This window comes from Papaver somniferum, chromosome 10 (genome assembly GCF_003573695.1).
Source record: "Papaver somniferum cultivar HN1 chromosome 10, ASM357369v1, whole genome shotgun sequence".
Classification (NCBI taxonomy): domain Eukaryota; kingdom Viridiplantae; phylum Streptophyta; class Magnoliopsida; order Ranunculales; family Papaveraceae; genus Papaver; species Papaver somniferum.
In genome coordinates this window covers 84479356-84504891 of record NC_039367.1, presented here as the reverse complement: position 1 = coordinate 84504891, position 25536 = coordinate 84479356, and the positions used below count along the sequence as shown (strand labels likewise).

General features: G+C 35.8%; 2 protein-coding genes and 1 long non-coding RNA gene across 5 annotated transcripts in view; 2 read left to right on the top strand and 1 right to left on the bottom strand.

The window, feature by feature from the left end:
- The first annotated feature begins 4023 nt into the window (after nt 1–4023).
- Nucleotides 4024–6551, top strand: LOC113318932 (dual specificity protein phosphatase 1-like). Of its 3 annotated transcripts, none has more exons than XM_026567218.1 (6): nt 4024–4179; nt 4817–4965; nt 5070–5205; nt 5831–5951; nt 6116–6261; nt 6451–6551. In XM_026567218.1, the coding sequence occupies exons 2-6, from the start codon at nt 4855–4857 to the stop codon at nt 6474–6476; spliced, it is 540 nt and encodes a 179-aa protein (XP_026423003.1). In that variant the 5' UTR covers nt 4024–4179; nt 4817–4854; the 3' UTR covers nt 6477–6551. The 3 variants fall into 3 exon arrangements, with proteins under 3 accessions (XP_026423003.1, XP_026423005.1, XP_026423002.1); XM_026567220.1 differs by having other exon boundaries at nt 4766–4965; nt 5070–5121; XM_026567217.1 differs by having other exon boundaries at nt 4766–4965.
- A 3583-nt stretch (nt 6552–10134) lies between these two features.
- Nucleotides 10135–11602, top strand: LOC113316950. The gene is made up of 4 exons (XR_003343119.1): nt 10135–10395; nt 10501–10584; nt 11134–11230; nt 11376–11602. It is a non-coding gene; the product is annotated as an uncharacterized LOC113316950 (long non-coding RNA).
- Nucleotides 11603–24322: 12720 nt separating this feature from the next.
- LOC113315842 (protein ELF4-LIKE 3-like) overlaps nt 24323–25536 on the bottom strand; it is a 2873-nt gene continuing 1659 nt past the window's right edge. Inside the window, exon 3 of the mRNA XM_026564092.1 lies at nt 24323–24982. Within this exon, the coding sequence (XP_026419877.1) occupies nt 24635–24982 (348 nt within the window). The 3' untranslated portion in view covers nt 24323–24634. The remainder of the gene's footprint in view (nt 24983–25536) is intronic.

The following is a 25536-nucleotide window of genomic DNA, read 5'->3' as shown; positions in this document are numbered from 1 at the left end:
CCCCCCCCCCCTTGGTTACTAAGAAACTGAAATTTTGTAACAACAAAAGCCTCTCTGTGGGAACGAACTCTTTCTTACCACATACTTCATTTAAATTTAGTTGAGTGAGAAAGTGAATTATTTTTGACGCCTACAACCAACGATCAATCTACAAAGTTTAATCAATTGATTCTCCCGTAATTGATTAATGATTTTTTGATTGTGATTGTAGTAAATAGGATTCGTTTCAGACTTGTGAAGGAAATGAAATTTTTAGATTTAATAAAAATATATATACAAAAATATTAACAATGGGCGAGAGGTACTGGGACTAAGGATTTGGCCGAATTCACTACACAGGGTTCATTCATATATTCTTTGACAATTTAAAACTCAATAAAATTAACATGGACTCTGATTTTGTCAAGATAGATTCTCAAAACATTGATTGTAAGTCTTAAGCATGATGTATCAAAACACCTAAGCTAAGCATACATCATCAAATTAAATAACAACCAATTAATTCAAATCATATTTCAATTTTAGATTAATGCAAGTCATAAAAAAGAATAAAATAAATTACCCCAATGATGAAATTCAGCCTCCTCCGTCGTCCCAGTGTTGGGTTTTAGCTCCTCATGATGAAAACACGCTCAAAATATATTTTTATAGCTCAAATGGTGTTTACAATGGAGAGAAAAGGAGAAAATGGTGTAAAACTGTAATCTGCGACGCACAAAAAGCGTCACAGAATGAACGATAAAACACAAGTGTTGCTGCTGTTTAGACTGCACTGCGACCCACGTCTGTGCGTCTTAGACACTGTTGATAAGCGACTGTCCTTGCGAGTCAGTTCTTCGTGTTCTTGGTGTTCTTCATCAGCAGCAGCAGCAGAAACAGAGTTTCATCAACTCTTGATTTCTGCTTCTCTGGACCTCCTCTCGACCCCAAACTCTCGACACCTCTTCTATGAGTCCCCAACACTCTATATATACTCCACAGGATCAAGAAGTCTCGCTATAACTCGAGATAATTCTCTCTTAACTCGGTTTGATGAAAAAATATTCTGGGAATATTTTCTTCCCTGATTTAGCTTCTCACGCGTAGATTTCCATCCTGGTCACTCTAGAAATGTTTACACACGACCCACAATGTTGCTAGAGCCCTCATGCATGAGCAGAACACGCTCAAATCTTCTCCAATCCCGTGTTCAACCCGTGTTTCCCTGTTTTGCATTCCGTGAATTATCCAGCTAATTCTGGCCAAATTTGATCGAACTAGAAGCCCAAAACGTGTTTATTATGATATATCACATCTTTCCACAAAGTTTCAGCGATTGAATCGCACAAAATCACGTCCAAATGTCCGATCAAACTTCTGCCAGTTGCATGCATCATTTTTCCCGCCTTTTTCTGATTTCAAATTTTGGAAGAAAGGGACCTCCCCTTTATCCATTCCTGGGGTCCCTTTAGCAATTGAGGCAGAAATAGTAATTTTTCTGGGTGTTTTTAACAACTCCGCCGGGTGCTTTTAGCGTATTTCTGGGGTGCCTTTAACACTTTATCCTGGGGGTGTAAAACACCACTTTTTAAGCCCATGTCGCCGCAAAGGGCTTATTTCTCTAAAATTTCCTACAAAGACATAAAATAACACAATAAATACAAAATCGAGCACTAACAATACATACAATTGAGACATATTAGACACATAAATGTGTCTATCAGTAATCAAATCTCAATTTCATCTCTCGGGTTCGCTAGAAGAAGAAGAGGAAACATGAAGAAATAATAATAAGAGGAGAGAATAAAGAAGAAGATAATATGAGAACTATTTTATCCTCTCTGATCGGCTAGGGATATGATTGACGATAATTATTGAGGCACCCAAAAATTGGATAAGGGTTGTCAAGGCGGCTAAACTATTGTTTCCCTTCAACAAATCTGGTGATATCTTTTTCGTACCGAATCCAAATGACACGTTCAAGTAGTCCATTTCGCCTAACTTTTCGAGATCTATCGAGCAGTACTAGTTTCGTATCTAGATCGTTGTTAGATTAATTTCTATTAATTATTGTTTGTGTTAAACTAATCGAGTTATTATCGGTTAATACGTCTCTTAACTAGTCTAATAGCATGACGAGCTTGAGGGTCTTTACAGTATACACCCCTAAGCCACCATACTTTATGGGAAGTGTCGCAAGCCTTTGTTGAAGGAGACCAAATCCCTGCCAATCACTTGTAACCAGATGTCTAAGAAACTGTTTGAGATAATTTATTTATAACACACTAGGTCCGACTGACAATTTATCAGCCGAACCTCGGGGAGTTCTTCATGGAACATTGAAAATTTTGGATGATAACTTGTTAGTCGAACCCAGTTGTTTTGAGAACATACCTAGGTTCTGTTAACAAATAATCATCCGAACTTCACTATGTAACCGCCAAACTTAGGTTCGTTATAAGCCGAACTTCACTCTATAACCGCCAAACATAGATTAGGTTGGTTCGAGCAATTAAACAAGTTACCAACCGAACCTATGAGTAGTATTCATACACGAAAAATACTTTAGGTTCGGCCAATAACTTGTCAGCCGCACCTAGTATGTTTTTTTTTAAAAAAAGTTCGTTTGATAACTTGTCAGCCGAACCCAAGTCTAGGTTTTTTACAAAAAAATAAAATAAAATTTAATAACTAGAATTAGGTTCGCCTGCTAACTTTTGCGGATATTTGTTATGATGCTAGTGTTACCTTCTAAAGTTGAAGCAGCTTTGGGGTTCCTTTCTCGTGACGTTGGTGATGCGAGGCCGGCAGATATCTTGGTTTATAATTGAGAGGAGAGTCGTGATACTTGTTTTGATGTGACTGGGGTCTCTCCTTTTGTTGGGGATGGTGTGCAAGCCTTTACACCGGGCCTTGCCTTGGCTAAAGCCATTGAGCGTAAGCGGGTTAAATACATTGATGTATGTAGTGCTAATAGTTATAGTTTTGGTACCCAGCTTTTACAACCTTGGGTGAGCTTGGTATTGAATTTATCGAGTTTTTGAAAAGGTTGAAGACCTACATAGCTAGGCATGATGTAAATATTAATGTTGGTAATTTTCTTTTCATTAAAATAGGTTTCATTATTCAAAAAGGTGCTGGAGCCCAACTTGTTGCTAGCCTCCCATCTTGATTCTTGTAAAACCTTTTGTTTTTAATACAAAAATATAATTAAATAACTAAAATAATAATAAAAAAAGATTTAAAAATTAAAAGATTAAATTAAAATTTAAAAATAAAATAAAATTATTTTGAAATCTCAAAATTAAAATTTAAAAAGAAAAAGATACCTAAAAAAAATAATTTTGACCTTGTTGTGGGTCAGGCTGTAGTTCGTAAATGCACCAAGTATTTTGACCAGTGTGTGAGTCACAGATATGGTTTTGGTGTGCTTGCCTTCTCCACTTTGGGGGAACTCAATGAAGATGCAGTCGATCTCTTGAAGCGTCTCCACAACTATTCTACTAGGCATGAAAGGTACACCTAAGGGTGCTAATTTTTTTTTTCGTAGGTTAGGTGTTGTCATTCAAAAATGGGTTGGAGCCCAGCTTGTTTCCAGGCTTCCAACTAACTTATTGCAAAAAAAAAAAATTTATTGATTTTTCTTCTTTTATTCTTAAACTGCCTTGCTAGTCGAGACGCCAACTTCATGTAGGAGGTTCTCTCTTTCATAGGTTAGGGATTGTTATTCAAAAAGGTGTTGCTAGGCTGCCCGCCGTTTCTCGTAATTTTTTTTTATTAAATAAATAAGTGAATTAATCACGGTGCCCAAGTAATTTAACTAGACAAATCATTTTCTATGTCTCAAAATAGGCTTCTTTCCGATAGGCGATAGCATTTATCCGTAGGCCGTAGCAAACCATTTTTCCGTAGAAAACATAAGCAGCCCAAATTTTTGTAGCTTTCCAGCAGTATTGGACTTGTGTTAAGTTTTACTTGTTGTAGCCCATGAGGAAGTTTTGACCTTGCTCTAATGCTGTCGCCTGTGTCAAAAGACACCGTGAAGTTCATCACCTGATAGGTTAGAAACTAAGAATAGAATATACCGCGAAATCTCTCTATATCCAGTTTTTCAATTGACATAAGAATCCCGAGGGAATGAAGCGAAAGAATTCTTTCCTTGGAGTCTCAATTACTACGTCTAAGAAGTATTAATTTCAGGTAAACTCCATTTTCTAGATACATTATCTATTTTCGTAAGGTTTTGAAGGTTAATTATTCTGATACTTCTAGAACCATTTAAATTCGTTTAAAGGACCCTTATTTGGGGTTTTATGTTGCACATCAAATTCAAATAGTCACTTAGTGCTTATGAAAATGAGGATGTACCAAAGAGTTCATAAGAGTGTTTTTAGAATGAATGGGCAATATGCACAACTCTACTCCTGATCTTGCAATTGCAGACTTTTGGAGGTGGAAGAAGAAGAAGGGTGAAGGATATGCAGCATATCGAGTGTTTTTGGCCATCTCTCATAAATGAATTTCTTCGTGTGCTTCGGACTTGGTGTGCTTGTTGTAGGGTTCATTTGGATTAGTATGAGTATTGAAGTGGGCTAATGAATTTCTTGGTGTGCTTGTTGTAGAGTTCATTTGGATGAGTATGAGTATGGAAGTGGGTAGATGGATTTCTTACTTTCTAATCGAACCATGAGTGAAAACATGCTGTTTTCTGCGTTTTTCTGCATTTCCCTTTTAAAAATGATATTTTTGTGGTAATGAGGATTGGTATTTGGATCCTTTTCTGCAGGTCTTTTTGTTTCATGTTATGAACTGATAAGGTTATCAAAATCAATTGTAGTTTGCACAGTTGAAAGGAAGAACCAAGTTTGAGTCGCTATGATGGCTGGAGTTGAAGATGTTTATAAAACGCATATCGAAAAATTACTTCAAGCAATTTATGCTACAAAATACATTAAAGAAGATAACATCCCGTGCGAAATTGAAGAGGTAATAGACTCACTCTTGGATTCTTCAACACTGCAGCATGAGTGTTTGATTATAATAGAGAACGACTGCTGCCTAATCACGTATGTGCTCATCGAATTTCTTAGGGTCTTTACTTGGGTTCACTTGGAGCTGCACATAACAAAGATGGATTGAAAAGTAAGAATGTCACTCATGTCTTGACTGTAGCCAATATGTTAGCACCCCCACATCCAAATGATTTTATTTACAAGAAAATTGATGGTAAGCCACTTTCTTTGAGTTTGGCTAGCTGACATTATTTTGGATGCTGCCTTGAAATCTTTATGTTACAGTACTCTATTCTCATTGTATTCTTAGGGTGTGGTGTTGAACATGGATACTGTTTAGCTGCCATTATATTGATTTTCTTTCACACATCGATTTTGAAGGAAATTTTCTTGTAACTTGACGGTCCTAGGTTGCTAATTAGACACACAGCATTCACTAAGCATTATTGTTGCTTCGAAATCAGTAGGTACCTCTGCTACATGAGTAGAATTTCTGTATCACCGTCAAATCTTGTGAGATAGGAGGTGTTGACTATGTCGCTCACTAACAGCTTTAGTGATTATTATGGTAATCGCATCAAGTCTTTTGTACATTATCTTTCACATTAGAAGCAGATAGTATGCAACTCCATTAAGTGTCCATCTGTAATGCTGTAATGAAACAGTGATGCTAAAAAATGATGGTTTTTATTCGGTTGTTAACGGAAAGTTTCGAATCATACTGTTAAAATAATCTACAGCTTAATTGCAGGGTATCTGTCATAATGTGAGCATATAAAAGTACTAAAATTTCCATTGTAGAATCTTACTGTCTTACTGTATTCCTTCGTTGGTGCTAGTGACTGACAGAGAAGGCACAGACTTAACACGACATTTTGTGGAATGCTTTGATTTCATCGATGAAGCAAAAACAAAAGGTGGTGGTGTCTTGGTTCATTGTTTCGCAGGAAAATCTAGAAGGTGCGATTTTGCATTGTACAAGTTATTTGTAATGGTTCCAGTGGGGACAATTACAGAATGTCTCATTTCAGCTTAACCATAGGATTCAGAAAATAAAGCCTTGGTAGTTATTCTTTTAATTATGGTTAAAGCTCGTAAAAGTTTCATGAACTTTTTTCTTTCAGTGTCACAATCATTGTTGCATATTTGATGCAAAAGCGGAGACTTAGTCTATCTCAAGCTTTAGAACATGTTACGAGCAGAAGGCCAAAAGCTTCTCCTAATCCCGGTTTCATTCGACAATTACAGAACTTCGAAAAAAGTCTTGAAGGTAACTACTGCTTCTAAAATCGGAACTTTAATCTACAGGTATCATTTCCTGGGAATATGATAGCTACCTGGAGTAGTGTCAGGCAATGGGATACAACATATTAGCACCGTGATAAATGACCTTCGGTATGGTACGAGTCGAAAGTTTTCGCTCTGTGTTTTGATTGTTTCTTTCCCCCGCATTTTGCAGTGAATGAAGCTGAGAAGACTGAATGAACTAGCATATGAAAATCTTGATGTATCTTTTAATGTTATACACTGCAAATACGTGGATTCCCCTTTTCTATTTTACATGAAATGTCAGAATGTGGATTATTAGGCCATTAAGACCGGTATAATACTCATTCCGTCCCCAATTAGATGACCTACTTGGTTTTAAGTTTGTCCCGTAAATAGATGACCTATTTTTGTTACTATAAAAAATATGTATAATTTGATAGTTATGTTTATATTCGTTACGTATGTGTATTAAAATGCTTTTCAACGGTATTAAGTTTACGAAAACCGTGATATAGTTTAAGAGATAAATCATTTCTAAGTTTTACTAACATCCTTGTCTTAAAAATTGTGCAAACTACAACTAAGTCATCTAATTAGGGACGGAGGGAGTATAAACTAGTTTGAAGCATTTGAATATCTTAAGCATTTAATGGAAATTGTACAATCACATTATGGTTCAAAAACTTATACCGTATTCTGTCTCTTATTCCTATAAGATTTTGTGAGTCAACTAACAAAATATAGTTTCCTTGGCTAGGCGTAGGGGTGTCATTCCACTCTAGTGATATGGTTCGACTCAGTGCTCCCAAATTGTTGTTTCTCCATACTAGAATAGGCTAGTGCTGTCTCTTTTGCCCGAGTATTGTAGATCAATCTTGCTTGAGTGTGTTTGTTGCCCTCTTTGGGGGTGATTATGGGCTTATGCATCTTTTTTCAAGCAATCCATTATCTATGCTTGTAATTGATGAACTGCTCAGCCTCACCAGCAAGATGTTATGAAGATAAAGGAGTGCATTGAGATTACAAAGAAGTTCAAAGTAATGAAGTGTCTTCAACATATTTTAAGTAGTAACCCTTCAGAAATCTGATCCGTTGATATAATATAGAATTAAAGAAGTACAAGCAAACCTAGGTTTGCAAGTAGGTTGTCATCCCTACCTATCTGTTGGAATAAAAAGGAACTGAGAAGGAAGAAGATATTGCAGATTCCCCATTCACATGTTTGTGTCATTATAATATACTTTGTTGTTGGTTTTTTTGTCATTGTCTTTCCATTAGTGTCTAATCTAATACTATAATCTTATCTAGGAAACATGTTTAATTGGTTAGTATGATCTTCAATGATGAGTCTCATTGTCTCTGATTTGCTGTACTTTAAATTAGTTTAATCACCTTATTAACGCGTTATATCAACCGTCGTGATCGAGCGTCGGCACATGATTTTCTATCTTTCTCTGTAGTAATATCTAAAACGTTCATTATGGGATTTTAATTTTATTTTAATTAAGGTGAACAATGTGGTTGTGTCTGTCACAGATCTGTTTTCAGGTTCTGACTCTCAGGACACATAAATTTGAATTCGATTCATAAGAGGGATATCAAGTAGATGATGATGATACAAACATGACCCACATTTATATAAAAAACTTGAACAGACCCTAGTTAGTAATTCGGGATTCGGCAAACGTACGGAACGGCAAACATACGTATTATACGGTTTTGTAAAACCCAGAATCGGTCCAAAATTCGGTCAATGTGACGTGATTCGTCAGTAATTCGGGAACGGCATACGTACGTGTATAATTCAATTTATAAATGTGAGTTCGGCTCTGAAAATTCGGTATCTATATATACTAAATAATTTGTATTTATAAGGTCATATACCAATTTTTATACATATGCGTGAGTTATTTAAAGAAAAAATAAACTTAATATGATGATATTAATAATATATACAACATTAGTCATTCAAGAGGACGTGGTATAGTGGTTTAGATGCATGGTTAGTAAGTCTGAGATCTCTCTCACCTTCACATTCAAATCTCTTCAGTCATTTTTGTTTCATAAAAATTAAAACAACGTCTAATATTGGGTGGTGTATACTCGGGAGGCAGTAAAGCCCAAAAAATGGGCCTTTGAAAACGTAAAAGCTAAAGAATTTATGGCGAATTAAGCGGACGTATCATTCGGGATTCATGATACGTAAAATTCGTGAACGATTCACGAATAATCTGGGAATGCGACATAATACGCGATTTGAATTCGGAGTTGCAAACGTACGCGAATAAGACGGTAAAATTCGTGATGCGGAAAAATTCGCGAATGATTCGCGAACTTACTAACTAGAGAACAGACTACTAGCCATTTACAGCAATCACCCATGTGAGATTATTTTCATCAGAAAACTGAAACAGTACTACTCTTCCTATAATCAAAAGAAACTAAGCATTTTTGGGTCCACAGACAAAGGCATCTTTGCTCAATCAATGAGGGAAAGAAATGTGATGAGATCATCACTACGAAAATAAAACATTATTTAAATTGCTGCCTTAAAAGCAAAAAACAAAAGAGGAAGAAGAAAATGGAAACGAAATGAGTACATGGGAGAGTGAGAGGATAAGCATTTCGATTTTCATCTTCTTCTTCTTCTCTCTTCATCGCACCCAAAAAGGACCCTTTGAAGTGTTGTTTGTCTTTTTGTTAGGGAATTGGGAGTTAACTGTCTATGGACATCTATCTGTCTCCAGGAATCTAGTGCTCTGTTTTGTTACCATAGTTACTTTTTGTTTCTCCTCTATATTTTTCTTATGATCATTGCAGTCCACTTAAACGCCATTTTGCACCCACTAAATCACGTTTATCTTCTTTTGTTTTGTGCCAAGTCTGCTGACCATTGTAGCACGGAGGTGCCTAAAATAGTTAGTGTCCGCGTCAAACTCGTATCAGGCACTTGGACTCGTATGTCTTCGCATTGGACACACCAGTAATATTATACTACCTCCATCCCTAATTAGATGATCCAGTAAAAATTTATTAGTACATTTAGAAATGATTTATCTCTCAAACTATACAACGAATTTTCGTAAATTTTGTATCATTGGGAAGCATTTTAAAACACCTATCTAATGAATATAAATATGGCTATCAAATTTTACATATTTCTTATAATAATACCAATCTATTACTCCACTATTTTATGACATAGGTCATCTAATTATGGACGGAGGGAGTATGTCACATTAATTAATTTAATAATATGATTTCAGGTGATTTTCCTCTCATGTGGTTGAAAGCTAAACAAAGCTCTCTTTCTAGAGCTTCTGGCCCCACCGAGATATATTTCAGCCAATAGGATCGTCTCACACCACCAATATTTCCTCTGGGAACACCATCGTATTCCTGTTTTTCGCACCACAAACATTACCACCGTATTCCAGTTTTTACACACCATAATTATTGCGTCTCTATCATCACACATTATTTTATCTCTGCAAATAAACCTTAATCACCGATGGTAATCGAAACGGTGGTAGGAGACATGGTGCCAATGTCAATCCATATCGAGGTATCAAGCTCTATACAATCGATGCTTACGTATAAACATACGCAGTGGGGAAAAAAATCCAGAAAAACAGCATATTTTGTCTACTGAACAAGGTAATGTTGGGGTTTTCTATTGTGGTAAACTGTGTGCATTCTATAAGTGCACATGAGCTTCCTACTGTAACGTGATTATTCTGCGTATAGTTCACCATGAAAAAAACAAGTTGATGGTGGAGTAAACTGATTGAACTGTACAGTATGTTAATCAGAAAATTTGGTTTTGGTTTCTTTTCCTTCTTACTCTTTCTTATTTAAATTTGGTTATGGTTTTTATTTTGCAGATACGATTGTGAAAAGGGTAAATAGTTAAATTTATTTTCAGGGTTTTCTTTTCCTCTTATATTAAGGATAAAGATATTTTAGGTTGACCTCCTTCATTTGTTTAATTTTTATTATTCTGACTGTTTTGCTTTGTTTGGTACATGATTTGTGGAGCTGTTGAGGGACTACAGGCCAACAAGTTTGATGATGTTACAAAATCAAATCGAACCCGTCTAAAGAATCATGCTCTTGAGGATGCAAGGAGCTGGGAGTAATACTGTGTTCTGTTTGAATTCTTCAATACTTTTTTTTATTTTTTTTATTTTTGGAACTGTAACAAGTAATTTGATTTGATCTGGATTTGTTTGATTTGCAGCAAAACGTGGATAAAAATGTACATAGGTTTTAGGGGTTATTTGCGATGCATATTCAGAAGAATCTCATAGACAAAACTCTTCAGGTACATGATTAATTTTATTTATTTGGGATCTTAATTTAGCTGCTTTGATCGTTTTTCTTTGATCTTTAGTATGTCTGCAAATCTCATAAAAAAAACTCTTTAGTTATATGATTAGTTTTTAATTTTTTGAGGATCTTAATTTAGCTGCTTTGGTCTTTCTTCTTTGGTTTTTAATTAGTATGTCTGCAAATCTCATAAACCAAAGTCTCTAGGTATATGATTAAGTTCAGTAACGATTTTGTAATCCACGAAAACAAGAGCTTAAGAATTTATTGGTATATTACACACCTGTATACTAATCATAGGGGTTAATGATTTTATAATATGGCTAACGGGTTCATGGTCAAGACATAGTATTGGACTATGTCTTATAATGAAGAGGAATTAATTGTGCAAAACGCAAAAGCTCTCATATTCATTAATGGGTGCAAACCTCTGCTTGATCGTAGGCGACATTCAATTCCGTCATCAAGCATAAGAGGGAAGCTATAGTTTTAGACATTTTCTGTTTTAATGGACTAATTGAGTTGATGTCATTTGTAATTGCAGGTAGTGACGGGATGAAGGAAACATAAGCGATCAATAGTAGAACTAAATTTTAAGAGTCTAGGTTGCGGTGCAGCTGGTTTTTGGATGATTTTGAATTGTATATTTCTACACTCTATTCCCTGCTAATGTTTACACTCGCGCCATAATAGCGACCACATGTACACTACTCATACTAATACGAATGGGTTTGGTATTGTGTGCTCATTTTAATCTTTTCATTTTGATGGTACTGTATAACATAGGGTGTGATGATGATACACGGGAATTCGCGAAGCCGGAAGATCATAAGGAGGTCTAACGACGAATAGGGCATGTGATAAACCATTGACAGGTGCTCTTACATATGCATAATAAATATATAAAGAATAAAATGCGTCTGTAAAATTTTCTATACACACTGAAATACATTAGTTGCACCAGTGTGGAATTTCAATAAATCCTTTTTGTGTTATATTTTGTTATTTTTAAATTTATTAATCTGCGTATTTTTGGGTTCTATTGTTTTTTGTGCATTTTACAATGCTTGAAGGGAAAAAGAATTCTGGAGCCAGTTTAATAGATTCTATTCATGTTACATTTTATTAAACTCTCTGCTTTTAATTTTATTAGCTGACTACTTTTAATATTATCATTTTTAGTAATTGAATATTTTCGTTGCACATTTTTTCGGTTTCCCGTTTAAAATTTTGAGTCCCTAATGGTGGATTTGGATACAGAATTCTAAAGGTGAAATTTGGGGGTTTGGTGGAATTATAATTTCCTAGGTACGTTCCTTGGATTCACGTTTCCTTCGGGATTTATAATTCCACCAAATCTCCCATTTTGAATACCACCTCCCCCTAAGATTTGCTGAAAAACTTAGGAGGGATTTATGTCCCCACTTTTTTTTAACCTTAAAAGCCTTATTTCTCCCTCTAAACAGTCTCCAAACAGTACATGGGATTTAAAACAAGAAAATGTTAAGAATTATATGAATTTTCACTTAGTTATCAAACACACGAAGAATTTGCATGATTCCAGTGTTTGTAATCTTGTGGAATTATACATCCCCCGGAATTGTGAATTCTACAACCAACCAACCACACCATAATTTTTTATTTTTTTTTGGATTAGAAAGTCCCTAAAGTTCATTAGCACCTAAACATACTTTTCTCTACTTAATATTTAGGCCCGTGCAACGCACGGACGCAAAATCTAGTACTATTTGAAAGTATACTAATAACGCCCTGAGATTTTTGTTTACGTATTATTCCTCAAAAAGTCTAGATACACCGAACAAAAGTTACCGAGCTGGGCACCGTGTGAGTGGAGGGGTGGGACCCATTTCTGTCCACCCCTATCCCAATGCAGAGAAGTGATATTGAGGCCGTCGGATTTCCTCTCGGTGTACACTTCGAAGTGTATGTAGCAAAGCTGATTATTCCTTCCGTTTTTTGAAAAGCGTTACTTTCACTTTTTCGATTTTTGACCTATTTTTAGGCTAAAATGAAAAAGTGAAAGTAACATTTTTTTCAGAAACGGAGGTAGTATTTTATTTTTATATATATGCTTATTTTCACATATTTGATATTTATCAACAATTTAGAAATCACTTTCATAATCTATAAATTTTGGTGACAAATATCATTGATTTCATAACGTTCACACACTCTAGATTTTGTGAATTTATCCGTGTCCGCGTCTTGTCGTGTCCGCATCAATGCTGACTATCAGAGATTTTGCAATAATTGTCCCTCCGGTAGGGATTGTTTTCAGAAGCCTATTTTGAGTCGCTTTGGTGTAACCAAGCATAGGAAATGGAGTGATAGAATTTATAATTTTGGGCGCACATGTTTCTATGTAAGCTTGAATGGAGCTGTTCCTCACAGTCTAAATTTGGAATCCGTCGGGATCTTAGTTACCCCTGGAAGAAAAAAATGCACTTTTGGTAAGGGACACAATGCAAATGAAAATTATAAAACTGCTTAGAACAAAACAGTAGTTGATAAGGGCAATTCCTATGCCAATTAACAAACTTATTATTTTGTTGAGTCACGTGGATGAACAAATTGCATTTTCCACTATAAAAAACATGATAAAATGAACAAATCTGATATTTTAGGGACCTACTAGTGATTTTATTAATATAAAATAATAAGAGTTGGGTTCCACTAATGATGTTATTTACATAAACTAATAAGAGTTTGGTCCCACAGATTATTTACCTAATAAAACAAATAATAAAAAATAAACCTATATATAATAATCGGGTTTGGGAGAGAGAAAAGCAGGGGGCATTTTTGCTTCAAACGATGGAGTTTTTCCTTCCAACTCCAGCATTCTTCCTTCGAGCACCAGCGTTTGTGCCAAGCTCGCCTGGTCTTCCATCACGCGCACTATAAGTTTCATCTCACTCAACAAACCAACAAATTTGTTGGTTTGTACATCCATTTTCATGTTTGTTGAGTCCATAGTGAGATCAAAATAAAAAAAATCAAGTTTGTTGATTCCATAGGAAGTACTCTAAAGTTGTACAACCTTTAATGAACTAGGATTCTTTTTATAAGAGCAAGCACTTTGGTGCTCGTTTCCTTGGCTACGCCTCTTCAATGTAGACAAATCCTTGGATAAAGTAGCTTTCTCCGTGTGATGTGGATTATCCCATTGAAAAAAAGATATGCTAGCAAAGACCGAATTAAGGTTGGGGATACTCATTGACTGATCAAATTTAAATAATTTGGCTGGCTACTGGGTCTCCAATCTCCATCCAACGAGGTATCGATCATCCGTCCAAATATGGATAATGCGCATAGTTTGCGGTATAAACCTCATCTTACCATAATGCTTGCTCGAGGATTTTGGGTACCTTTATTCAAAAGTTCTAGTAGATATACAACGATTTTTTGGGCACCGGTCCTTTTTGGGACGACCATAATACCATATTCATGTTCCGACATTATAGGGGGATTCCCCCTAACAGATACAAAAACTAGACTTGTTCTCCATGAATTGCTTAGGTCGTGTGATGAGTTAAGGGGTGCCTAGTTATTATACTATATAGTGAAGGACCTAGCTACCCATTACTTAAATTAACCTAAACCTAATTAATATTACCAACTATAGTATCTAATTAAAACTCTAATTCATAAATATTAAGACATAAATTTTTTTACTAACTTATTTTCATTTTAAATTCTTTTCTTCTCCTCTTGTTCTGTCTTCCACTTTCATAAACATTTTAAATCTGGATTTTAGAAATTTGTACATTACGAGGTACTTTCCGACTAACCCATGTCTTCTTTATACGTACATTTATAATTAAGTAGTAATCATAAAGTTAAAGTTATGGACAGAAGTTCAGTTAGGAATTTTGTGAAAAAAAGCTCTGGTCGAACTAGCCGAACCTGATGAAAATGAAGAACATGAAGAAAAGTTTGGTTATTTCGGGTTGAAAAAATCCTAGCCGAACTTTCTGTAAATGCATGTTCGGTTATTTCGAAGAAAAAAAAATGCTAGTTGAGCTTTCTAATTTCCTAGCTGAACTCTCTGTAAATTGATTTTTGGGTTTATCTTAGGTTCGGCTAGAAACATAGTGGTCTCAACATTGCCGAACATAACTCTACTAAACATAAAATTGAAATTTAGCTAGTTTTTCTTGAAGAGGATGTTCGTCTACCCGTACTTCTGTTTTTCTAACCGAACCTAGTCCAAAACTCCATTAAAGAGGATGTTCGTCTACATGTACTTCTTATCCTTTTTCTCTTTCAAATTTTAATTTCAATTCTCTTACATTAATACTAAATCAAATACATAATCTAATCTTACGAACATAATTTATTATCTTAACTAATACAAATACATAATTTAATCTTTGCATGCACTTTCAAGCTTGGAGGAAGGAGTGAAAAGATCATGGTGTTGATTCTCCTTTCAATGGACAGAATGCTAATTTCTTAATCCATGGGTTGAACTCGACGGTGTCTTCAAGTCTCAAACTCATACTATTAAGCATGTACCGGCTAAGTGCAGACTTAATTTTTCCAGGGTCTTCAAGATCGTTCTTGGTGAGGTTATTCTCCATCCTATGGATTCTGTTGCATGGATTAAACTTCTTCTCTTCCCAACTTGCATTCTTCAGAACTACACCCCTAGGAATAATGCTGAAGGGAAGTCTGGTGTGCGTAAATGCTTGCAGGCTAGTGCTATCACTAAGGCGTTGTTTAAATGACGTGAACTGGATGAATGTTTTCAGTTGGCGCAGGAGTTGTTATCAGATTTCCCTCCCCCTCCCAAGAAGCACCAGCTGCAGAAGAAGAAAAGCCAGGACGAAATCAACCAGCGGCTATGTAAAAGGAAGGCAAGTTAAGGTTCATTTACTGCTGCCATTCGTATTCTCACATCTGATGGTATTTCCCCTCAAACTACTGTCACTTTAGCTTATTTAAAGCTCAAACACCCTAATGCACCTTTACATGTTATCCTCTCTTCTTATTTTGGTGTTGAGCCTTTTACTGCTAGCAAGGAGTTTGTCTTGGGTCGTATTAAAATCTTTCCCAGAGGTACTTCCTGTGGTAAGGATGGTTTGCATGCTCAACATCTACTTGACGCACTCAGCAGGTCTGCTGCTGCTATTGCTGATAAATTGCTTACTTCTATCACGATTGTGGCAAATTTGCTGCTTGCTGGTCGTTGTCCACCTCAGCTGAGCGAGTACATTGCTAGCGCTCCCCTCACACCTCTTCTCAAGACTGATGGTGGTATCCGGCCTATCGCTGTAGGTACCATTTAGAGGCGATTGGTTTCTAAGGTAGCTTCACTTAGCGTTTGCAAGGATATGAGTTCTTATCTCAGTGACTTCCAGTTTGGTGTTGGAATCCCATGTGGGGGTGAGGCTATACTTCACTCGGTTAATCGCTTACTGTCTGACAAGGGAAACTGCTCTTCTATGTCAATGTTGTTGGTGGATTTTCGGAATGCTTTCAACCTTGTTGATCGAACTTCCATGATCTTAGAAGTCAGACGCAAGTGTCCTTCTATATCGCGATGGGTGGAATTTTGTTACTCTAGTCCTGCTAGACTGTATTATGGTTCTCACACCCTCTCGTTTTCGTAGGGAGTGCAACAAGGTGATCCTTTTGGGCCCTTAATTTTTGCTTTAACCCTACATCCTATTGTGCTGAAGATCTCTCGAGTTTGTGATTTAAATTTGCAAGCATGGTATCTTGACGACGGGACCCTGATCGGGGACACTCTTATGGTCTCCAAAGCTTTACACATCATTCGAGAGGAAGGGAGCTTGATTGGACTTGATCTCAATATTCGTAAGACTGAGTTGTTTTGGCCTACTGTTGATATGAGGAGTACTATGACGTCTTTCTTCCCTGCTGATATCGATAGACCTGCCTTGGGAGTTAAGCTCTTAGGCAGCCCTGTAAGTCTCGATCCCCTGTTTTTCAACCAGTTGGTTAGTGCTCGTGTTAACAAAACTTTACAGCTGATGGACGCTATTTAGAGTTTGAAATATCCTCAGATTGAGATGCAGCTTCTTCGGAGTTGTTCTAGGGTCTCTAAGCTCTATTTCACATTGAGGACTATTGTCCCAAATTTTGTTAAGGATGCTCAGACCATTTTTATTGTCGTTTGTTTAACTTTGTCCAACAATTAGTTACTTGCGATGGTCCTGGTTTTGGGGATTTACAGATGCGTATGGCCTCTTTGCCTATTTAGCATGGTGGTTTGGGTTTATACACGTTGAATGACACGATGCAGTATTGCTACCTTGCTTCTTGCTTGCAAACCCAACAGCCTCAGAGTGATATTTTGCGCTATTCTGGCATCTCATGTATGAGCTCATCTTGTATGCTTGCTTTAGATGCGTTCACCCATGTTAATTTGTGGCCTCGATTCCTCTTCCCTTTGTGTTGAAACTGTTTCCCCCAATCCAATGAGTAAACTGGCAGCTATGTATTTCGATCATGTGATGAAGGAAATGCCTACAAAGTATGGTATGCCGCAACGATATCTTGCTCTAAGGCAGAATAATAAGACCAAGCATACTCAAGATTATTTGATGGTTATTCCTATTGAGTTTGGGTCAAAAAATTGGACCTCGCCAGTTTAGTGCAATTCTTGGTTATAGGCTGGGTGTTCCTTTATTTGCTAAAGATAGTCTTTGTTCATGTTGTGGGAATAACATGGATGTTTTTGGTGATCACGCTATACACTGTGCGCATGAAGTTGGATTGAAATTCCACCATGATATTGTGCAGGATACCTTATCCGATATTTGTTTTCGGGTTGGTGTTCATGCTAAAACAGAGGCTTCCCTCGGTTTCCTTGCTAATGATGGAGGTGAAGCTAGACCCGCAGATATTTCGGTTCTCAATTGGGATAATGGTCGGGATACTTGCTTCTATGTTACTGGTGTTTCACCTTTTACTGGCAATGGTGTATAGAAATTTTCTCATGGTGCCGCTATTTCTCGTGCTATTGATCGTAAGCGAGCCAAATATCTTGACATCTGCTCGAGGCATGGTTATTGCTTTGGTACCTTGGATTTCACAACATTGGGCGAGCTTGGGGACGAGTTTGTTGTATTCCTAAAGAGACTGAAAACATTTCTTGTTAGGCATGATTCGTCTTCTAAGGTAGACAATTTTTTGTTCCATAGGGTTAGAGTTGCTTTTCAAAAAGGGGTTGGAGCTCAGCTTGTTGCTCGGCTTCCAACTATTACCTTGTCTTATGAGATTATTATGTAATTTTTCCCATTAGGAGATTAACCACAGTTTTTTTTATAGAAAAAATATAGGGTGTTATTAGGACTTAATCATTAATAACAATGTGAAAGCGTATTTCGGCCATTAAAAAATATATAGATAAATAGGTGTTCAATTTTATTTCATAATGACCTAGTAAAATATGGAGAATATAGAGAAATCATGTTTCCCAAGTGTAGGTAATAAAACAAAATGGGGTCACTAGGAAGTAAAACCAAAAGCCCCTTAACAATAAATTTTTGAAAATGGAAAATCTGTCCCTGATTAATTAGTCATAATCTATTGAATTAGTTAAGTTAATATTGTTAGATTAAATTTCTTAAGTAAACATTATTCTAGTCAAACACTTCTCAAAATCATATTGAATAGGATTTTCCTGGAATATTTCTTTAAATGACGAAAGGAAATCAGAGATTCAGAACTCAGGTCATGAAAAGTCGTCAGAGCTGACTACACAACAACATGCCGGCTAGACTTAGCCGTCATGATCGTATAACCAGACATAATGACGATTTTGAATGGTGACATCAAATGTCGTGATGTTATTTTTATTCAAACTCTGCGGACTAAATATTACCAAACATTGTCTTGTTGTCGGATTTCATACCATGCCGACTATTTGAGATTTTGCGTACAGAGAATGGTGTGAAAATTCCCTATTGGTCGAGATGGTAATAAAATGGTAACATGCCGACTAAACAATGGTCGTCATTATTTGGATTTTTCAGAATGACGACTCATGTATCTGTATTATATGTTTTCTTAAGGTCGTTATTCTACAAAATCCAAAACTTGATGACCCTTGTTTAGTCGACAGGTTTTGAGTGTTGAAATATGACTACTTTTTACATACCCAACAAAAGTGAGACTCAAAATATATAATATACTTTTTTATGCAATATTTGTTAGTAGATTGATTCAAAATTTAAAATCTAACTCACTTTTGTAGGCGTCACGGATGCGCTAAGCATGTGCACTAAGCCTTTTATCCCTAGGAGATCCTAGTGGACGAGTTATAGTATCGCGGGGGTTTACATAGAGATCTTCCCATAAAATCTGATCAAAACCAACTAAAACTCTCAATCTTCATCGGAAGAATCTTCGTCCGATCTGGCGAAACTTGACATATAGTCCGGGGCAAACTCCGGAATTTTGGAATTTATTGAATGATAGCTTTCATCAAATGTGAATGCTTCTCATTTTTTTTTCCAAGTAGTGTCTTTTCACGACTTCCTCCTGCAAAAACACAAACACAAACTTACTTTGTTAGTATTGTTATAATAGAATATCAATACAACTTAACCTATGTAAAAGGAACTTTAAAAATACTTACAAATTGTGGGATCGTCAAGCTTAAATGACTACCATTGAAGATCTGTTGTTGGGTAACTATAAAATCAACTATGCCTTTCTGGAAAACTTGGCACATATCATGAATTTGTTGCAAAGTTCTGCTCTTTGTATTTCCATAATCTCACACATACTGGATATATATCTTCTCCCAAAAGGTTTCAGGATCCACCCTTTCGGCTTGGACATCTACACGCCGACTTTCAGCGTACCATGTTTTGATTATGATCAAATTTTCACTTGAATCAAATGATGTCATGCTTGTATACAAAGGTATGAAGTGAGTTAGAAAGAATAGATGATGAAATGAGCTTTGTAGAGTATATAAAAAGCGTGTGTAGATTGGTGGAGTATATTTATAGGATAGTCCAAAATCTAGCCGTTGGGAGAGTAAATAATGCAATTTTACTTACAAAATTTTGAATTTTGAACTCGACGTCATGGTTTGCTTTACCTTAAAATGTCAACTTGTAATAGTCGTTATTATCGGTATGTTAACATGATGTCGGCTAATAGTAAAAAACATTGATTGTCATTGTTAGAGTTTCCTAAAATGACGACTACGTAAAAGTCGTATGGGTTAGAATTTTGTTACCCCCTAACGACTAATAGTACATTTTCTTACAGGAAAACTCAAATTCATCCTCCCATGATCGGTATGATAGTCGTTTTCATAAAATGACGACTAAGACATGGTTGTCATGGTCGTATTTTTTAATATCCTGACGACCCTGGTAAAGACACAATTTTTTTTGTCTTGATCGTCAGTCTGCACATAAAAAAGGTGACAACCCTGGTTTGGTCGTCATTTGACAAATTGTAAAATCGTGACAACTAAACTATGGAAACAACAAAAATGTTGACATAATATAACTAACCAAACCATTTATTCAATGACTAGAAATATAAAAAAATAGGTGTTTCAATTACAAGCAAACAGAAACCACCATTTGTCCAAACATAAAGAAACATTTGTCCAACCATGAACATTTGTATACTTGTCGAACACATAAAGAAACAAACTAGAAATGTATTCACGACCACGACCACCATTACGACCCCGACCATGTTTAGCACTATCACCTCGTTGACTTTCCTGACTTCCACTTCCACGACTACGATGCCTCTTTAGTTCAATAGTTCATTATCAACACTCGTGGCAAAGTCAATGTACTTAGTTTTCTCTTCACCCAACAAAAAGCCCTCATCTATCTCTCGCAACAAATCATCTTCACAAGGGTATTTAAGTTATCCTTCTATTTTTAGATAAAAAACAAGGATCAATGAAATTATACAATAATGTACATAAATTAAAAGAATAAGAGAGACACAAAACTTACAAAATTCTTAAGACTCGTTGTTAAGTCTTTCCCAGTGTTCTTCTTCTTCTGAGCCGATTGAACAATTTTTTCCCGAATTATGCGAGGATGAGTAAAATGAGAGTACCACGACATGTAATTACCATGATCTTCGTGACCGTTGGCTACCTCTTCCAAAATACTCACATCAACTCTATGTTCACGCCTCTCGTCCCAACGAGAAGTTTCTAGATTTGGAACGTAACCTTAAAACTTTAAAGCATGGTTTATCATCGCGATTGGGTTCTTCTTGAACATAACCAAGTTTTCGCATTACTCGAGAGGGTTCCTATATTAAAAATCCATTGGGGAAAAATAAGATACTATTGTAAATACAACCTCATCTCTCCTTATAAGTACGTGACTTGTCTATCTTATCGATATGAATCGAAGATTACCACATCGACAGTCATGTTGTCCAAGGCAACTCGCATATTGATCATCTATTGAGGAATATGCTTCTCCTGACAATCTTTGAGTTTGTACTTGCATCCTCTAGGCTTGTCCTTTGGAAGATTAGCCTTGATTTCGATGTTGGGATTAGCTTTCGCACCAAGGATGGGAAGTGCTCGTATGTATCCAATTAAGCTAACATAGAATATAATAAGAATCCTATCTTACCAAACATTAACTACACGAACCGGAAAACATAAATGATAAAGACAATTGAATTACCTGGAATTAGATTTTCATTAACTTGCTTAGTGAGGGCCCTTGAAGCCTTTGCCAACTCTGTATTCAAGTGTCCAACCGTCGTAGTACCTCATGAATACTTATGCATCTCATCAAGGGGATGCAATAGTTGAAAAACTTTCCTTCGACCTTGTTTCCATCATTATCGGGGAAGGCACGGTTGACCAAGATGTATAGCAAATAAGAAACCGTTGTAGCCACGACACGGAAATCGTCCACACTTCCTTCCTCTTCAAAAATAGCCTTGGTCCGACTGTAGCTATCCCTTAACTTCTTTAGATTCAGCTTCTTGCTTCTATAATCATGCTTTAACATAAACGTGGGCTCCAACTTCTTTCCATCCCAACCGAACAAGCTATTGGTCAATTTGTGGAGATCCTCCCATGAAATTTGATCATCGTAGTCATCTTTAGTGGAAGTTATCGTTATCTCACCGAATAAGAAGTACATTGTGTCCTTCTCCAAAAAAAAAAAAACTCTCACAGAATACATATATGGTAACTTTGTCGTACTCAACAATTGAATTTTACACCCCATGCCACAACCCGGAGTTTTTGACAATATCTTTCACATCATCAGATACTTTGTCAAGTGGTTAATACTTTATAAGTGTTTTCTAAGATTGGCGCCTCAAAAGACGGATTGCATCCTTATGATCCTAAATAACAAAAACCAAAAACACACAATTACAAAAAAGATACAAATACTTAAAGCAGATTAAATATAGAATGTAACAACAAAAAAGTGAGATTGAGATTACTTAAGAGAGTAGAAAAGATTGCATACACCCACGAGTCTTTCTATCAAAAAAGAACATGTCCACCATCTTCGAGCATCCCAAAGAGTGGCTCATACTCTTTATGTTCCTTTTTCAAGTGAGAGGGTGGCATGTAGCAATCAATAGGTTTATTTGGTTTCTTATCTTTCGTTGCCATTGCACCTTGTAATACTAGTTGAATCAGAACCCTTTTTCTTGACCATCAACTACCTTGTTCAACTTCATCTTTGATTGGTCTACATCAGTGTTATCATAATTACTTGGTTCAGGTGATGGCGATGACTGAGTATCTTTCCGTTCATGGATCTTAAGCGTTCCCGGCTCCACAAATTCCATTATAAGTGCCGCAGTCAAGAGTTTGTCGTCTTTGCAAGGAGGTTTTGAAGGAGGATTAATATGTTTCTTTCCTTGATTGACCTTTTGGAGCCTAAACAATAACACAACACATAAGTAATCAATAAAAATTCGCATCTACAAACTAAAAATTCAAGAACAATGAAAATGCATTGTAATAAGTTGTCAAGGTCGACAGTCGGGCATAATGACGACTAACTATCTTGTGGAGTTAGTCGTCAAGGTCGAAAATTTTACAAAGTGACGATCAACTCTTAGTCGTCAACTTAGTTTTTGTATAAAGGAAAACTTGGATTTGGTAAATTATTGGTCGTCACGACCGAAAATTCTACAAGATGATGACCACAACTCAGTCGCCAACTTTATTTTACAAAACCATAACGACTATTAACCGAATTGTACACATGAAAATCTGGTTTTGATCATTAATTAGTCGTCATGGTTGATAATCTACAAAATGACGATCAATACTTAATCGCCAAGATACTATTTCAAAACAGGAAAAACTAATAACCAAATCATACACATGAAAAACCACTTCTAAAGGTTATTAGTCGACATGTTTAGGATTTTCAAAACCCGAAGACTAATATTACCACATCACTAGTCTTCGAAGTGTTTAGATGAATATCATAACGACCCTATAAATGTTACTTTCAAAGATGAAAAGTCATCATGATACTCAACCTAGAAAGATAACGACTAAAACTAACCATGAAACGTCGTGAAGATAGACGGCGAGATACCCTGACGACCACATAACTGCAATTCCAGTTTCGATTTTTGACCTAATTTGACATTCAAACGAAAAAAATAAAACACTGGTTCTCAACCTCGTCATTTCTTTGGTTTCTTCACTTTCAGAGATTGCTTCTTCACCCGTTAAAGTTTTTTTGCGTTTGTATTGTTACATACTCCTTCTGATTCCAGGGTCATGACAATTAGGTTTCTAGAAGTTTGTTTCATACACTTCTGCATGTTTGAAGATAAATCGACGATAAAAATTTTGAATCGATGATTACGACGTATTTAGGACCAATCGGCCGGTATGATAGAGGAAGAAGGAGAAGATGAGAATGAAACTGATGATAGAAGATGAATTTGGTTAGTTGATGGATTTGGTTAGTTTTAATTAGAACTGGCAAGGATAATTTCATTACTTTACCAATTTTTGACATCCGGTAGCCTTACTTCTAGGTCCACTTAAATTCCCGCGAGTCCAGAAAATCATTCTAGTTTAGATATAATGATAATTATATCTAATCTAATAGAAACTGATCAATCAATTGAGTCCAAAGCATCTTTACAAAGCAAAAAAAACAAAAAAAACCCACTATTTGTTTTCTCATGTCACGTAATTATGAAACTAATATGTTTTACCTTATCTTCCCCTAAGTCGATTGTCTTGAATTATTTAACAACAATCCGGTTTTTATTTTCTCTGTAAAATACAAAAAAAATGTAGTAGTACACTTTAAGACTGACATGGGAAAGAATAGAGAGAAATGTCTCTCAAAAAGTAAATGGGAAACTCCATTGATGGAGAATCATAGATAGTAGAAAAGAATGATGAATGACCCAAAATCAGATCTCATCAGCTACAGGCTTTTGGGTTTAGTGGGGTAGACCAAAGCTGTTTAAACTTTTTAATATGAAACTGAACAAAATCTTAATTGTTTTCACCTAACTATTTGTTAGATTTTCAGAGTGTTAACCATGTCCATGTTTGTTGTTGGTTCACTCTTGTCACTGGTTATACTTGGGACACTGTCCTCCATAAATATGGAAAAACATGAAAGCATGGGCAACTTCGATAGTGCCAATTCTGCTGCCCATTAGCCAGTTGATGTTTCAACTTCTAATCAGGCAATAGTTTTGAACCAAAAAAATAAAATAGATACTGAAGCAGAAATTTTTAATGGGCATGAATTAATAATTTCAATGATCTTAAAGAGAAAGAAAGTACATTGACATACAGAGGTGATGATCAAATTTCCAACAATTACTATTCTTCTTTAAGAGAATAAACAGCGGAAACAAGTACTTGCTAAAAAGAAAACTGAAACATTGATCTACTACTCATGAATTCACAAAATGAGCTTATAAAATCTACTAACAATCATCCCCAATAATCTTCTTCTAAGCCTTGATCATATCCCAACTTTTCTTTCTCTTTTCTCACCATGCTAGGGTACATATTTGAATCAACAATATCAACCATGTTTAATTCTTTTCTGACCAGATTTCATGGACCCACCACCCATAGAATCACCTTCTGATGAAACATCCATAGATTTAGCAAATGAACTTGAAAGATCTCCATATAGATCAACTACTCTTCTAATATTATTATTGAGTTCTCTAATTAAACCCACATTCCTACTCAAATTATCCGGTATCTTCGATTCATGGTTTTGATTTATCTCATTGATAAGTAATCTATTTTGATCTAATATGTTTTGAACTTGAACAAAACTCTTTTGAAATGTTTGTAATACTTTACTATCCACTTGTGTTCCTCCTCCATTCCCTAGCCCTAAAATATGTATCCCCTTCCATTCCTGTAAAACAAAAACAATGATTGAATCAATATTCCAATTTATCTATGAACCCACACAACTCAACTGAATCTACTGAAAAAAAAAAGAAAAAAAGGTATAACAAGTATAGCTAAAAAATAAGAAAAACTCATTAACCAAATCTAAAACAAACATAGAATTATAATTGTAACACCAATTCCTAGAATCCTGATTCTGTTTTCAAGTTTCAACCTTATAAATTGAAATTCCCCAAAAATCAGCTAAAATCTCCCGAAGAAAAAAAAAATATATTCTTAATATTTGATGAAAAGAAAACTAGGGTTGGGATTGAAATCTACAAAAAGTTTCAGAATCAACATAGAAGGAAACAATTGAATCAAAGAAAGAGAGAAATAGTACATGTAGATTGTGAAGTAAACTTCTGTCGTTGAGAGAGAGATGAGAGAGAGTGTGTCGAGAGAGAGAAGTTAGAGGGTATCAGAAAAACTGGCAATAATTAAATGTTGATTTTCTGCACTTCTTTTTTGGAAGAACAGCAATATTACAATAGAATATAAAAAGATTTTTTTTTTTTT